This window comes from Marmota marmota, unplaced genomic scaffold (assembly GCF_001458135.2).
Source record: "Marmota marmota marmota unplaced genomic scaffold, marMar, whole genome shotgun sequence".
Taxonomy (NCBI): Eukaryota; Metazoa; Chordata; class Mammalia; order Rodentia; family Sciuridae; genus Marmota; species Marmota marmota.
Genome location: NW_025999842.1, coordinates 36,371,728 through 36,389,982, shown reverse-complemented (window position 1 = coordinate 36,389,982; position 18,255 = coordinate 36,371,728). Strand labels below are relative to the sequence as shown.

The window sequence follows — 18,255 nt, the reverse complement described above, 5'->3', positions numbered from 1 at the left end:
CACTCACATGGATCATGGAAGCAAACAGGGGTTTCCATCCTCATATCAAATAAAGTAGACTTTAAGCTAAAGTTAATCAAAAGGGATAAAGAATGACACTTCATACTGCTCAAGGGAACCATACACCAAGGCATAACAATTATAAATATATATTTCCCTGAAAATGGAGCATCTACATTCATCAAACAAACTCTTCTCAAGTTCAAGAGTCAAACAGACCACAACACAATAATTCTGGGATAGACCTTCCAAACAAACAAACAAACTATATAACTCAATAATACAATCAATAACTTACAGAATACTCATCCTTCAATGAGTGAACACATTTTCTTCTCAGAAGCACATGGATCCTTCTCTAAAAAAGACCATGTATTATGCCATAAAGCAACCTTTGCAAATACAAAAAAGTAGGGATATTACCCTGCATTCTATCAGATCATAATGGAATAAAATTAGAAATTAATGATTAAGAAAAAAATAGAAAATACTCCAACACCTGGAGACTAAATAACATGCTACTGAATAAACAATGGGTTGCAAAAGACATCAAGGAAGAGATTAAAAATTCTCAGAGGTAAGTGAGAACACTGATACAATGTATCAAAATCTCTGGGACATTATGAAGGCAGTACTAAATGGAAACCTCATTACATGGAGTTCATTTCTTAGAAGAAGAAAAAGTAAAAAAAAAAAAAAATAAATGACTTAACATTACATTTCAAAGCCCTACAAAAGAAGAAAAAATCTATACCAAAAGCAATAGGAGACAGGAAATAATTAAAATCAGAGCTGAAGTCAATGAAATTGAAATAAAAGAAACAATTGAAAAAATTGACAAAACAAAAAGTTGGTTCTTTGAAAAAATAAAGTTGACAAATCCTTAGCCATACTAATGAAGAAAAGGAAAGCGAAAACTCAAATTACTAACATACATGATAAAAAAGGAAATATCAAGATGGACACTATAGAAATACAGAAGATAATTAGAAATTATTTTGAAAACTTATACTCCAATAAAATCAAAATATAAAAGGCAATGACAAATTTCTAGAGTCATATGATTTGCCCAAATTGGATCAGGATGATATACACAATTTAAACATATCAATTTTAAGTGACAAAATAGAAGACGCCATCAGAAACCTACCAACCAAGAAAAGCCCAGGACTGGATGGGTATACAGCTGAGTTCTACAAGACCTTTAAAGAAGAACTAATACCAATAGTCTTCAATTTATTTCAGAGAATAGAAAAAGAGGGAGCACTTCCAAACTCATTCTATGAGGCCAATATCACCTTGATTCCAAAGAAAGAAAACTTCAGACCAATATCTCTAATGAACATAGATGCAAAAATTCTCAATAAAATTCTGGCAAATTGAATGCAAAAACATATCAAAATGATAGTGCACCACGATCAAGTGGAATTCATCCCAGGGATGCAAGTTTGGTTCAACATATGGAACTCAATAAAATAATTCATCACATCAATAGACTTAAAGATAGAATCATATGATCATCTTAATAGATGCAGAAAAAGCATTCGACAAAATACAGTATACCTTCATGTTCAAAACACTAGAAAAACTAGGAATAACATATCTAGGGACATATCTCAACATCATAAAAGCTATCTCTGCTAAGCCCCAGGCCAACATCATTCTAAATGGACTCAAATTGAAAGCATTCCCTCTAAAAACTGGAACAAGACAAGGATGCCCTCTTTCACCACTTGTATTTAACATAGTTCTTGAAACACTGGCCAGAGAAATTAGATAGATAAAAGAAATTAAAGGGGCATAGATAGGAAAAGAAGAACTCAAATTAGCACTATGTGCCGATGATAAGATTCTATACATAGAAGACCTCAAAAATTCCACCAGAAGACTTCTAGATCTAGTAAATGAATTCAACAATGTAGCAGGATATAAAATCAGCACCCATAAAGCAAAGGCATTTCTGTACATCAGTGACAAATCCTCTGAAAGGGAAATGAGGAAAACTACCCCATTTACAATAGCCTAAAACAAAACCAAAAAACCAAAAAAAACAAAGAAACAAAAAACACTTGGGAATCAACTTAATAAAAGAGGTGAAAGACCTCTGCAACAAAAACTACAGAACACTAAAGAAAGAAATTAAAGAAGACCTTAGAAGATGGAAAGATCTCCCTTGTCCTTGGGTAGGCAGAATTAATATTATCAAAACGACCATACTACCAAAAGCACTGTACAGATTTAATGCAATTCCAATCAATTTTTCAATGACATTCCTCATAGAAATAGAAAAAGCAGTCATGAAATTCATCTGGAAAAACGAGAAACCCAGAATAGGTAAAGCAATCTTTAGCAAGAAGAGTAAAGCAGGTGGCATCACTATACCAGAACTTAAACTATGCTATGGAGCAGTAGTAATAAAATGGCAAGGCAGTGGCACCAAAATAGACTAGTAGAGCAATGGTACAGAATATAGGACACAGAGACAAACCCACATAACTACAGTTACCTTATATTAGACAAAGGTTCCAAAAACATACATTGGAGAAAAGATAGTCTCTTTAACAAATGGTGCTGGGGAAACTGGAAATCCATATGCAACAAACAAAATGATATTAAACCCCTATCTCTCAACATGCATAAAACTTAACTCAAAGTGGATCAAGGACCTTGGAATTGAACCAGAGACCTTGCACCTAATGGAAGAAAAAGTAGGCCCAAATCTCCATCATGTCGGATGAGGTCCTAGCTTTCTTAATAAGATTCCTGTAGTGCAAGAATTAAAACTAAGAATCAATAAATGGGATGGATTCAAACTAAAAAGCTTCTTCTCAGCAAAAGAAACAATCAGTAAGGTGAATAGATAGACTACATTTTGGGAACGAATCTTTACCCCTCACATATCAGATAGAGCACTAATCTTTAGGGTATATGAAGAACTCAAAAAGTTAACCTCCAAAAAAACAATCAATAAATGGGCTAAGGAACTGAACACACGTACTTCCTAGAAGATGATATACAATCAATCAACAAATATATGAAAATATGTTCAACATCTCTAGCAATTAGAGAAATGCAAATCAAAACCACTCAGAGATTTTATCTCATTCTAGTCAGAATGGCAGCTATTAAGAATACAAACAACAATAAGTGTTGGCAAGGATGTGGGGCAAAAGGCACATTCATACATTGCTGGTGGGACTGCAAATTGATGCAACCAATCTGGAAAACAATATCGAGGATTCCTTGGAAAACTTGGAATGGAACCACCATTTGACCCAGCTATCCCACTCCTCGGTCTATACTCAAAGGATTTAAAAACAGGGACACAGCCACATCAATGTTTATTGCAGCACAATTCACAATAGCTAAACTGTGGAACCAATCTAGATACCCTTCAGTATGTGAATAGATAAAGAAACTGGTATATATACACAATGGAGTATTACTCAGCATTAAAAGAGAATAAAATCATGGCATTTGCAGGTAAATGAATGGAGTTGGAGGATATAATGATAAGTGAATTAGGCCTATCCCCCAAAACCAAATGCTGAATGTTTTCTCTCATATAAGGAGGCTGATTCATAATGGGGTTGGGGTCGGGGAGCATGAGAGGAATAGATGAACTCTGGATAGGGCAAAGGGGAGGGAGAGGAAGGGAGGGAGCATGGGGGAAAGATGATGGAATGAGATGGACATTATTATCCTAAATATATATATGAAGACACGATTTGTGTCAATCTACTTTGTGTGCAACCAGAGATATGAAAAATTGTGCTCTGTATGTGTAATATAAATTGAAATGCATCCTGCTGTCATATATAACAAATTAAAATTAAAAAAAAAGAATAGAAGACACAGAGAAAAACCCACACAGATACAATCGTCTGACACTTGACAAAGGTGCTAAAAACAAACATTGGAGAAAAGAGGAGACATTAAAAAGCAAATGGTGGGCTGGGGATGTGGCTCAAGCAGTAGCACACTTGTCTGGCATGCGCGGGACTCTGGGTTCCATCCTCAGCACCACATAAAAATAAAATAAAGATGTTGTGTCCACCGAAAACTAAAATAAATAAATAAATAAATATTTTAAAAAATTCTCTCTCTCTTTCTCTCTCTAAAAAAAAAAAAAGGAAATGGTGAAAGAAAAACTGGTTATCCATATGTAGAAGAATGAGACTAAATCTTTATCTCTCATCCTGCACAAAAGTCTCAAAATGGATCAAAGATCTAGATTAGGAATTAGACCAGAAAGTATGCAAGTCGTTGAAGAAAATGTAGGGTCGACACTCCAAAATACAGGTACAGGCAATTACTTTCTCACCAGAACCTCTAAAGCTCAGGAAATAATGCCAAAAATTAACAAACAGAATTGAATGACATTAAAAAGCTTCTTCATAGTACATTAAAATTAAAAATGTGAAAAAAAACCTCACAGAATAGGAGAAAATCTTTACTATCTACTCTTCTGACAGAGGATTAATAGCCAGAACATTTACAGAATGCCCCAAACACTAAAAAAAATCAATAATGGATAGATGAACTAAACAGACACTTCTGGAAAAAAAAAAGAAATACAAATGGCCAACAAAGATAAAAAAAGTGTTCAACATTATTAGCAATTAGGGAAATGCAAATCCAAGCTTCAATGAAATTACATCTTATTCTAGTTAGAATGGCACTCATCAAGAATATAAACAAAAATAAATGCTGAAAAGGAAGTGAAGAAAAGGAATAACTTTTACACTGTTGGTAAATTAGTACAACCTCTACAGAAATCCGTATGTAGGTTCCTCAAAAGGCTATGCATGGAACAACCATATGATCCAGCTATATTATTCCTGGTTATCTATTCTAAAGTATTAATGTCAGCATACTGTACTGATACAAGCATACACATGCTCATAACAGCATAATGCACAATAGTCAGGAACCAGCCTAAGGGTCCATCAATAGATGAGTGGATAAAGAAAATATGGTATATATATATATATATATATATACACACACAATGGAGTTTTATTCAGCCATATAGAAAAATGAAATTATGTCATCGCAGGAAAAATGAATGGAACTTTAGAACATTATTTTAAGTGAAATAAGTCAAACTCAGAAATTCAAGGGTCATATGTTTTTTTCTCACATGCGAAAGCTAGAGAGAAAAAAGGAAAAGAAAGGTGTGTGTGAGGGGGGAATATCATGAAAATTGAAGGGAGATGTATAGAGTAGAGGAATGAGACTGGGAGGAGGAAAAAGGGGAGGGAAAGGGGAAATACTGGGGAGTGATATTGGCCAAATTATATTGTTACATAGCGTGCATGTACAGTATGTAACAACAAATACCACCATTATATGCAACTATAATGAACCAATAAAAATATGGAAATAAAATAAAAGTTAAAAAAAGCCTAAAGCTGGAAATAAAACAAATGCCCTCAATGGATGAACAGGCTAACAAACACTGGTATATTTATATTACAGAATACTACTCAGCACTAAAAAGGAGCAAACTTTGATAAAGGCAACAATTTAGATAGACTTACGTTGGGTGAAAAAAGTCAATATCAAAAGGCTAAATATTGTATGATCACATTTTGCACAGCATGTTCCAGCTGACAAAATTCTATAGATGGAGAACAGAATAGTGGTAGCCAAGAGACTGGGATGAAGGTGATTTCATAGGTGTGAGCACAGGGAGTTCCTTTGTTGTAAGCATGGAGCATCACCTTGGAAAAGACAGCATCTCACCACATTTTTTTTTTTTTTTTTTTTTTTGCAGAACTGGGGGTCAAACCCAGGGCCTTGTGCATATTAGGCAAGTGCTCTACCACTGAGCCATATCCCTAGCCTGGATGTTCCTTTGTTGTAATGGAACAGTTCAATATTCCATTCAAGTGGTGGTTACTTAAACCTATATATGGCTTCAAACTATATAGAACTACACACACACACACACACACACACACACACAAATGGAGATAAAAATGGATGAAAAACTGAAGAAGTTAATGATACTCTATCGATGTCAATATTCTGAATTTTATACCACACTGAAGTCATAGAAAATGTCACCAGTAGGTTTGAAAGGTTCAAAGGGCTCTACATATTTTTTAAATTTCCAGTAAGTCTACAATCATTTCAAAAATAGTTTCTTCTTCTCAAGCTTCATGTATCAGCTGTGACATTTAACCATAGTCTGGTGAACACACTGAGGAACACAGGAGTAAAGGAGGAGCGGCTCTCCATGTCTCTTTGCTCTGTTTCAGAGCCCTGCTTTTGAGACGATCAGAAAACAAGTATATTTGGTCCTCTTCAACCATTAATGAAGACCTTCTTATTAAAAAAAAATGTACACTCGGGTCACAACCTATCCTAAACCTTCAGTGTTCTGTTACCTACAAAATCAAGTCATGCTCTTCATCGATTATTGAAAACCTTTCACAATATGTTCTATAAAGTGGCTCAAACTCAACTTTTGGCTCTACCATCCTCTCTTCCTTTATGATGTCAATTTTTCCTCCACACCACAGCCAGAGTCATCTTTGGAAGTCAAATTGGTCACATTACCTTCTAGTTTACAACTTTCTGACGAATTTCCACCATACCCAGCAAGATCTAAACCTTTGCGCTGGTCCCTAAGCTCTATGGGATTTGTCCCTTCTTTCCTCCTCTAGCCTATCTTGCACCACTCGTTTCTTCAGTCTCCTTGTTCAGTCACATGACCTTGGCCAGAGCCTCATCCTTGCCATGGTCCATTCCACCAAAAGGCCTTGATCATGTTGTCATCTTTGCTGGATCTCTTCTCTCCCAGTTGATCTTCTAGTTCTTTTTTAGCTTTCAGTTTCACTACTGGTTTTTAGAAAAATCTTCCCCAACCTTTCAGTTTAAACCAGGGTGTTTTGACAAACATTCCAATAAAGCTGTGTTGATTCCCTTCAGAATGCTTGATTATTAATATATAATAATAATTGATATATAATAATGATATATAATAATCCTTGATATATAATAATCCTTGATTATTATATATTCATCTCTTTCCCTTTTGACTGAAGCTCCATAAAAATACAGAGTGTATGTACTTTTGCTAACAAGCATGTTCATCATCTAACACAATGCCTTGAACACAAAGTATTCAGTAATTATTTTTTAAGTGACTGTATGAATTGAATAGGAACGATTGTTCTTCAAACATAGTCCTTGTGTTTTTGTCTCAGTCTTCAGTTTTGCCATTGATTTCATGCGCAAGGTTAAATCCACATTTTATCCTCTCCACATTTTATCCAATCTCACAGACCCATCTAAACGGGCACTTTCTTGACTTTGCAAATAACCATCATCTTTGCCTCCTTTGAAAAATCATAGTACTTGGACATCTGTTCTTTTGCTTTATTTGGTGTTACTATCATTTAAATTATACTTCTTTTTCCCCTTTACCAGTCTGGAAGGCAAGGCTGATTCATTTCTATTTACATCACTGCACTAACTAGTGCATTTCTAAATGCACTAAATTTAGAGGCTCCTAGAATATATATGCAGGTATAGATATAAATGTATTTTGCTTATTGAGTAACATGAGTTAATGTAATCAATTGATATTTATAGAAATAAGGGATGATCATTATAGGTCCTTGTTAGTTTCACCAATTTACAAGGAGCAAACAGAATTAAATTATTAAACAGCAGTACCTACATGGTTCCCAGAGCAAATGCCCTCTGTCCTGACCATTTATTACCAGGTTAAAGATTTATTTATTATAAGTGGCAAAATGGTTCTATAATTGTTAGATTCAACTTGCCTATTTACTTTCTCTTTTTCCTTGGTCAGGAATTACAACGAAGAACCAATTCTATATCATTAGAATTTTAGTTTTTCTGTTTTAATACAGAATTAAAATAAATTTTTTTTTTCTAGAATGAGATATTCAACAGGGTGTTTTAAAGCTAATTTAAGAAGGGTAGCAGGTTGAGCCAGATGTGATGATGTACACCTGTAATTGCAGCTACTTAGGAAGCTGAGGCTGGAAGACTGCAAGTCGGAGGCCAGTCTGGGCAGATACTGGGAAATACTGTCTGGGAGATACTGTCTCAAAAGTCTGGGAGATATTGTCTCAAAAGTAAAAGATAAAAATGAAAAGGACTGGGGATGTCACTAGTAGTATAGCACATAGGTAGCATACACAAGGCCCTAAAATCAATCCCCAGCACACATGAGCACGTGTATGAGCCATAGACAGGCACATGCAAAAGGAAGAAAGGCATTAGGATTAGTGGTAGTAGACAATGTGAATTGAGTTAAATACTCAAGTGAGGCCCAAGGAACCTATGCCAGAAATAATTTGTCACAGTTCCCACACATAGAAAAACTTGAAAATAAATTTTGATGAAAACCATAAAACTTAAGAGACCAACAATTGGTTGTGATTTTTCAATAGAGAACAAGAAAAGAAAAAGAGGAAAGAAAGGAGATAAAAGAAAAAAAGATATCAAATATATTTCCAAATTGGGAAATCACCCCTCATTTTCCCCTAGGTCCATTTCTAATTTTTGATTCTAGGCTAATGGGCCAAGTTCCACAATGAAGCTAAATTCCACTCTTCTTGTATATCTATACCTGCATATATATTCTAGGAGTGTCTAAACTTAGGTGGAAGACTGTTGGGAATTTCTGTGCCCCAAAATGCTAGAACTTAATGCAATTTAATTAACCTCTTACACATTTATAATCTAGTATGTGCTGGGTTTTCTACTGGGTACTAGAGACTCAGAGGTGAACAAGAAATTATACTTGTTGTGAAAGAGCTCACAGTTTGTGGAGCAGATGGAAATGTGCGAGCATTATTCTTAGGTAAGGGACTAGAAATAGATCTCAAAAACAAAACCTTATGAGGGCACAGAAAAGACAGAAACTTCTTCTTATTATGGGGCTTTTGGAAGTGAGGTGGGAGTTAATCTGGATGTGGGGACATTGTGGTTGGTCCTCCCGTATCTATCCACTTCACTCTATTTCCTCAGTTGGTGACAAATAGATGACTGGCTGGAGTCATGGTCTGGATATGAGGTGTCCCCTCAAAACTGTGTTAATGCAGGAATGTCCAGAGGTAAAATGATTGGATTGTAAGAGCTGTAACCTAATATGTCCATCCTAGTTTGAATGGACTGGGTGGTAACTGCAGGCAACTGGGGCATGGCTGGAGGAAGTGGGTGATGGGGGCATGTCCTGGGAAGGGTTCATCTTCTCTGTGACCCTTTCCTGGCTTCCCTCTCTGCTTCCCTGAGCTATGAGGTAAGCAGTGTTCCTCCATCATGCCTTTCCACCATAATGTTCTGCCTCCTTGGGCCCACGGCAATGGAGTGAGCCAACCATGGACTTAACATCTGAAATTTAAATAAATTGTTCCACCACTAAGTTGCTCTTTGTCAGGTGTTTTGGTCACAGAGGATGAAAAGCTAACACACACAGGTGAGATTGATCCCATTCTGACTCTGGGATTGGGATTTTTTTCTATAGAAAATTTTAGTAGGACTCCTATTAGGAAATATTTGTCTCAGTTAATAAGAGGAATCTCATCCTGTATTGGTTTCAGGGAGTCCAGGTTTAAGTCAATTAGCTCACAGAAATATCCTGGCCATTAGTGTGGTCCAATCAGAGCAGAGCTCTGGATTTATATTTATTGGTTGTAGGCAAACACATTTTTTTCTCTCTCTGTGGTCATGAAGGAAGAAGCAGATAGCCCCAATTTATGCTGGCAGCTGTCTAATGGCCATGAAAAGATCCTGTTTTAGGACAAAGCCAGAGAAAGGGAAAGAAGAGGGGAAGATGGAAAGAAACTGAGCATCTGATGACATCATTAAAACATCTGATCAACTACCCTGAATAATGCTCTTTCTTTACATGCTCCAGTTAGAAGAATCAATATATTTTCTTATTTTTAAAGATACTTTCGATTGGGTTTTCTTTTATTTATGAGAAAGCATCCTGCATGGTACACAGGGCCCTGAAATGAATAGGATTTCAATGGGTAGGACATGGAGGAGAGATGGATATTCCAAGTAACAGAAAAAACTTGATCACAGGTTTTAGTGTATTTATAGAGCATCTGTAGTGGGAGGTAGCCTATTCTTATATCTTGTTTCTAACTGAAGAATAAGACAAAGGAAAGGAGAGGTAGGAAAAGAAAGCCCAAAACTCTTTCTAGTGGCAACTTTAGATGGCTAATTGTACTAGATAACTGATGTTGACACATATCAATATTTTTGTCTGCATGATTTTTTTTTCAGTACATCTAACATTGAAAACACATAAAATGTTTTAAAAATTAAATTTGTGGTAACTTTACCAATGAATGAAAACCCATTTCATTTATATACAATATGTAAATTGTTATTATAATTATGACATAGCTAAAAATGACATATATTTTTCCATTTTAAAGCTTTATTATATGGAGACATAAATATGGGACACCATAACTACCACTGTTAAAGAAGAGGTATGAGCCTAATTATTCTCCCTTTGGAATCTGCAACTACATTATGCATGTGTTTTCTTAGAATTCAGTGAGATCTAAAAGAGAAAAAAAATAGAGAGAGAGAGCACTCCTATGATGAGGTTAACCATATTTATATTTGATGTATTTATGTCTAAATGCAAATTTATGCATGATGCTGTACTAGGAAGAATTATAAATTATTCTCTAAAAACATGGTCCTTGATTTCAAGATGTCTAAGATCATACCAAAAGCAGTGTTGGCATACAGGGAAGAGAGGATGTGAACATGTCCAAATGTTTTATAACCAAAGGAAATATTATATATATATATATATATATATATATACACACACACACACACACACACACACACACACACACACACATATGTTTGTGTGTATTTATATATATATTTATTTATTTTAATTTGGCTTTTTAGGACTTTCTTTCCTATAGGGGAAAAGATGAAAAAGAAAAAAGTAGAAATAAGAAATTCAACTTCAGTTGAGTAGGACCTTTAAAATTCAAGAAAAACAAGATGAGAGAGAGAGAGAGAGAGAGAGATTGATTTCACACAAAGAAAGAAAGGGAGGGAAAAAAGAACAAAAAAGGGCAGTGCCAAATGCCAGAATGCAGTATTTCTGGGCCCTCACAGTGCATCTGGATATTATTGCCTCATACCTTCCAATATCAGTCCAAAAGCTGCAAAATGTTAAGGACTAAATAGAGGGGGAAGGTCAGGTTTCCTTACCAGTTAGTTCACTTCTTGCTTCAGTGTGCATCTTCACTAGAAACTCATCCCACAAATGCTCTCAGAATACAAATTGCATAAAGAAATGGTCCTGGAAAAAATGTCACCATAACTATTTGTTTTTCAAACCATCTGCTATGGTTTGAATGTTTGTATCCTCCAAAACTCATTGATATTTATTTGCCATTGCAGGAGTATTAAGAGGCAAGGCATTTAAGAGGAGACTAGGCCATGAGCACTACATCCTATGGGTGGGATTGGTTTGCTCCCTCATTCTCTCTCTTGCTCTTCTACTTTCTACCAAGGGATCATGCAGCTGAAGGCCTTCATAAGATGCTGAACACTTGATATTGAATTTCCTGGCCTCCAGAACTGCAAGCCAATGAGTTTCTGTTCATTATAAATTATATAGTTTCAAATATTTTGTTATAGCAACAAAACCAAACTGAGTCATCAGCTTTGAAGTTCATTTGGAAATCAGATGGTGGGAAAGTTAAGTTTTAGCTTCCATAACTGTGGGTCAATAGATTTCTATTTATTATAAGTTACCCGGTCTCAAGTGTTTTGTGATAGCAGCAAAAATGGAGTAAGACATCATCTTTAAAGCTCACTTATAAATCAGGTGGTAGGAAAGTGAAATCAAGATTACTTCTCATCCAATCTATATGATCTAAATTTATTCAGGTGCTTTGTTTGCCTATTTGTTTATCTATATTTTGTTGTTCCTAGGCAATTAATAGGATGGCAAAAATTTTTGTTGAAGTATCAAATCTAAGCCAAATCTAATATTTGAATATGTTTTATGTTTTTCCTGGAGTTTTGTAATTGCTATGAGATTCATAATATTGTTAAATGAAGAAAAACAAGATTGAAACAAGTAGTCAAACTTATCATTTACAATGTAATAAGGAATATAAATGTCTGACAATTGTGAAAAACTAGGTTAAATTTGCATTTGTGTGTGTGTGTGTATGAGAAAGGGAAAGAAAGAGAGGAAGGGAGAAAGGTAAAGAAACACAGTAACTATCTTCATGCCATTTTAGGAATTTTATCCTTATCCCTTTAGGAAAAATCATGTACTTTCAGATTACAAATTCTACATACTGAAACAAGCTAAAAGAAAAGATTATTAAGCAGCTTGATTATTTAATCAGAGTCTATTAACATTCTAAAAAGTTAGGTTGTGGTAAAAATAGATTTATTTTTATACTTACTAATAATTCTCCTGCTGACACAAGATTAATTGGCAGCATTCAAAGCCACAAATTATTTTCCTACGTTGCCAATGATTATTGTGATGATTCAGAACAAAGAGGAAAAGTTCTTGATATTTGAATTAAGAAAAATTAATGACACATGAATGAAGCTCAAGTTAATTTCTATACAACCAATCCTCCTTCTATTGGAAAATTTATAGGAGAGTATTCAGATTTCCAAGATATTAAACTGAATGTAAACTATAAGGGGAAATTGAGAAAAGAAGAGCCACTGGTACCTGGATGCTGGTCAGGGTCGTGTACTGGTAAGCCTTGACCACCAGGTAATTGGCTTCCAGGTCTATCAGTCCCAGGATCATATACTTCCACCATCTTCGTCGTAAAATTGCCAGGAGGTTTTCTTCACCTGTGTTAGAAAGGGAAATAAAAATGGGTTAGGTTCTTGACACATAGTAAACTGTATATTTAGAGTGCTAAAATATTGTAGCATTATATATTGTTCCCATAAACTTACCAAATATCTAAACAAAAGAATCAATGTATCAAAGATGCACATACATTTACTTAGCAAATGGAAGATTTTGGCTCTTTAAATTAGCTTCTATGTTAGAGTAAGATTAGCAGGTTATTATATCATCATGCAAAAACTTTTCCAGTGAAGATATAAAGGATTATATCACATTAAAATAAAAGGAAAATTATACCAGAGAGACTGCATAAAAATATAAATTCCAAATCATTGTAAATTACAGGATTTTGGTAAAATACCAAAGAAAAGAATGCAGCCTAATGGTAAAATGGCTTGTTATATGGCAATAGGTCTAGGGTAAAACTCTGAGATGCCATCCTGAGTGTTTCTTCGGCTTTGAACATTTGCACTCTAATGATGTATGGGAGATGGGGAGAGGGAGGGAGTTGTCTTACTCATATCTGTATACACAGCACCCAACATACTGGCCTATAGTGAGGGTTGGTGAAGTATTTTGAAATGATTGAGTAAAGGAATTGAAAAAGTATTAAGTGCTATCTATCTGAATCCGTCAAGATGAGTTCTGGAATGAGTCACTCTTCTCATGGCTTTGCACTTTACACTCCCAAGGTCATTTCTTTACAGCCATCTTGTTTTGTCCATGCCCTTGAACTGCACTTCTGTCCCCCTTGCTTGCCTAAACATTCATAATCAACACATACATCAGGCTTTATTTTGTAAATCAGTGATTCTCAACGCGAAAGCATAGTAACATCATCTGGGAAGATTTTTTTAAAAATCCCAATGCCTCAGAAATTCAGTTAATCTTGAGTGGTGGCTATGATCATTCTGGGACTTACAGATGGTTGATGTCCAATGGCCATTCTTAAACTGACTTGGGCTAGAAATTCCAAAGAAATAACGAAGTAGTGGAGACTCTTGAAGCTAAAGAAACAACCTAACATTTGGCCCTAAATGTACTTTCTCTTGTCTCTGGGCCTTTCCGGGTGTTATTTCCTTTTCTTGGACTATTGCTCTCTCAGTTTCCAAATAGAGGATCAGCATGCGCATATTCCCAAGCTTTCCTTAATAATTTTACTACCATAGTCTGGGTTGGGATTCCCTGCTCTGTACCCCATTAATACCCTTTGTTGATCACACGTATAGAATTTATCTGTTATAATTACTTGTTTTTCTTCTCTCTCTTATGCATTAGGTTATTAACAATTTGAAGAGAACAGCGTTATGTTGGTCCCTACTTTATCTCTAGGACCCAACAGTGCATGACGAGTAGTCAATAAATAATATAGAATGTATGAATATATGTCATGTTTAACAACTTCAGCAATGTTAAATTACATTAAAATTGAGGTACTTAACATTTGTGTTCTAGCCAATGAAACTGTTTGCTAGTTAAAATGTAGACAACATCTGACAAAATTAATTTGGTGAATATTTTACACATAACACATTATATATAGGACATGAAATGGTCAGTGGCATATTCAACCTCTAAAGTCACAAGTCATTGTTCCAGTTAATTTATACAATAACAGAGAATTGCCTAATTCACAGCACATCAGACACATCTTGATACACAACACTGAAAAAAAATGGGTTACAATGGTATTGTTTGTTCACCAATCAATTACATATCCAAGGAATAATTCATCACATGGATTCAATGGAATAATTAGTTGCCTTGCTGATACGCTTTAAAAAAAAAAAAGCTACAAAGCAGAACATCATATGCTTCCATATTGTTTCATTTGAAGCCCAGAAACATGCAATGCACTTGCTTAGCAGAATTAGCAAGGAAGGTGAGTGCTTTAAAAAAAATTGTTTTAACAAAATTGCAACCCTTTTAAAAGGACTTCTTGGGAGCTGGGTGCAGTGGCATACACCTGTAATCCCATCTACTCAGGAAGGTGACACAGTAGTAGATCACAGGTTCAAAACCAGCCCTAGAGACTTGGTGAGATACTGCCTCAAAATAAAAAATAAAAATAAAAAAGGTCCAAGGATGTAGCTCAGTGGTAGAGTGCTGCTGTATTCAATCAACAGTACCCCCAACACACACACACACACACACGTTCGGGGACTGATTGAAGATTTATTTAACAGACTCCCATTAACACTGATGTACAACAGATCATTAAAACTCTTTCCAGAATACTGAAAATGCATTCCATAGAGTCCCCTTAGAGTCGCTGTGCTAAAATCCTCTCCAAACATCATAAAATAGGACCATCCATAGGAAATACCAGTATAACTGGTGATATGCTAATGTTTTGAAATCCTCAGCTTTTTATTACTGGAGAAAGTAGTAAAATTCATAAGTGGAAACTTCAGTTATGATTTGATATTTTAAATGCATTATTTATTATTTTTATTAGAAATGATTCAATGTAAATAAGAAGAATGGAGAATAAAGTAATAATTTACCCTCCACTTTGATTCAATAAATGGTAACATCTTGTAGTGTTTTATTTTTTTTTATTTTAGAAAGAAAATATTACAGATGAAATTGACCACCCACACCCTGCCAGATTCCATTTCAGTCCTTTATTCCTCAAATCACCATTTTGATATTGTAGTGCATCCGTTATGTTCCTGCTTTTGTGACACATTTTCCACATACGTATGTATCCAAAGTAACATATAACTTCCTTTGGTGTGTTTAAAAACTTTACATGAAAGTTTCCTGTACATATTATGTATTTTTCAAGGTTTCTTTGTACCTGAAATTGTTCTAGAAATATGTCCCTGTTGTTTCATGTAGAGCTAATTCATTTATTTTAAATGATTATACCATAATATATCCCATCTTCCACTAATAGAAATCTAAATTTTCCATAATTTTTCTCTATTACAAATAATACAGTAAAAAGACATGTATATACTTTTACATGTGCATCTCTACAACTGGTATAGAGATTTTATTTTTCTTCTTTTTAAAGACTATAGAATATGCAAATAGTCACAAATATATTAAGGCTATTTTATTTTGAAGTAGCATATCATTCTAGCAATAATAACTACTTTAGTAACTGAGATCAGAGAGAAAATTATGGACAATCTTAATCATGTGATTCATATCGAATTTTATCAAGCATTAACAGGACAATTCATCAAATATGTTTTTTAATATTTTTAACAGACACTGAAGTGATACTTCTGGGTCAGGCATCAGTGTTATATGCTTTACAAATACTAACTTACCCAGTCTTCCTAATGTGCCCATATGGTAGGTATTGTTATCATGCCTATTTGCAGAGGACCACAGTAAGGCCTAGAGGAACAAAGTAATCCACACAAACTCACCTAGATGAAGCAGGAGTTGACAACCTGGCACCAGGCTTCATATTCATTAATGTTGAACTGTGTTTTGCTTCATTGATTTATAATCATAGCACTGTCCTCACAAGTTAAGCATTTCTCATTAAAGGATCTTTCATGATCCCTATGTCCAACTCACTTGCGGGATGCCCCAGTACCAACTCCATGGAATGCCTATCATACCAGAACCTATAATTCATGGTGCCCTGGTGATACCAGTGCCCACCATGCAACTGTGTGTCTTCTTCTCCTGAACCAGTATGAGGATTACGATGTGTCCCAATACTATTGGTTCAGTATTTGATTTCTCTGCCTGATCTAAGTGTGTGACAGAATTTCCCTTGTGAAATGTGAAATAAGGCTTTAAATCAATTTAATGCTCAAAAGTCTAATTACAAGATTGACTGTTATGTGTTATACTACTTGCGACAGCCTCAAGTATAATTAGAATGGTCACATTCTTGGTATGGCAAAGGTAGCAATGGTTAAAAAGTGCTGAGTGAAGAAGTTTTTGCACAATGGTTGAAATATGGTCCACATGACTGGAAAATAAAAAAGCCTTGATTCATAGCATTCCTATTCATAAGCATCCCCTAACCCCCAAACGTGGTACTTCAGGCCAACACCCTAGGTGTATTTAGCTAAAAGAAAAAGAAACTGCATTATGGCACACACAATCACAGAGAATCAAAAGGCTGAGGAAGGAGGATTACACATTTGAGGCTAGGCTCAACAACAGCATGATCTTGTCTTAAAATTGAAACAGACCCCTAGTTTGACCATGGGCTGCCTTTTGCTCTGTGGTACTGAGTAACTGGGTTAATGACTCTGAACCTCTAATCCCTTACTGTAAAATAGGGATTATAACAACTGGTTGCTATTATTGCAAACTAAAGGTAACATGAGTAATGGAAACATCTAATGCAAAGCATGTGCACAAGGCATCACAGTGATTGGTAGAGTCCTAAAATCCTTAACTCCTTAGGACAGGTCATTTCATGTTTCATCTCAGTGGGCTATAGGTAATCAGATTCAACATTGTTTCTAGATGCATCTGTGAGAGAATTTCCAGATGAGACTGGTATTTCAATTGGTGGACGTAGTAAAGTGGATGGCCCTCTTCTGTGTGGGCAGGCATGGTCCAAGCTATTGAGGGCCTGGATAGAACAAAAGGCAGAGGAATAAAGGATTAATTCTCACCTAGCTGCCTGCCTGGGCTGGGTCATCTCATCTTTTCTTGCCCCTCTGGGCTGGGATTTGTACCATCAACTCCTCTGGTTCTTAGGCCTTTGGACTCAAACTAAAAAACACACCACCAGCTTCCCTGGGTCTCTAACTTGCAGAGGGCTGACCATGGGTTTCCTTGGCCTCCATAATCATATGATACAATCCTCATAATAAGTCCACCTACCTACCTCTCCACCTACTCTATTGACTTTGTTTGGAAAACTGGAAATCCATATGCAACAAAATGAAACTGAATCCCTTTCTCTCGCCATGCACAAAAGTTAACTCAAAATGGATCAAAGAGCTTGATATCAAATCAGAGACTCTGCATCTGATAGAAGAAAAAGTTGGCTACGATCTACATACTGTGGGGTCGGGCTCCAAATTCCTCAATAGGACACCCATAGCACAAAAGTTAATAACTAGAATCAACAAATGGGACTTACTCAAACTAAAAAGTTTTTTCTCAGCAAAAGAAACAATAAGAGAGGTAAATAGGGAGCCTACACCCTGGGAACAAATCTTTACTCCTCACACTTCAGATAGAGCCCTAATATCCAGAGTATACAAAGAACTCAAAAAATTAGACAATAAGAGAACAAACAACCCAATCAACAAATGGGCCAAGGACCTGAACAGACACTTCTCAGAGGAGGACATACAATCAATCAACAAGTACATGAAAAAATGCTCACCATCTCTAGCAGTCAGAGAAATGCAAATCAAAACCACCCTAAGATACCATCTCACTCCAGTAAG

At 35.5% G+C, this 18,255-nt stretch overlaps 1 protein-coding gene across 1 annotated transcript in view; it reads right to left on the bottom strand.

Moving 5' to 3' along the window:
• The window catches only part of Slc35f1 (solute carrier family 35 member F1), a 401,203-nt gene that overhangs the window by 84,888 nt on the left and 298,060 nt on the right, over positions 1 to 18,255 (bottom strand). The window contains exon 3 of the mRNA XM_015500686.2: positions 12,740 to 12,867. Within this exon, the coding sequence (XP_015356172.1) occupies positions 12,740 to 12,867 (128 nt within the window). The remainder of the gene's footprint in view (positions 1 to 12,739; positions 12,868 to 18,255) is intronic.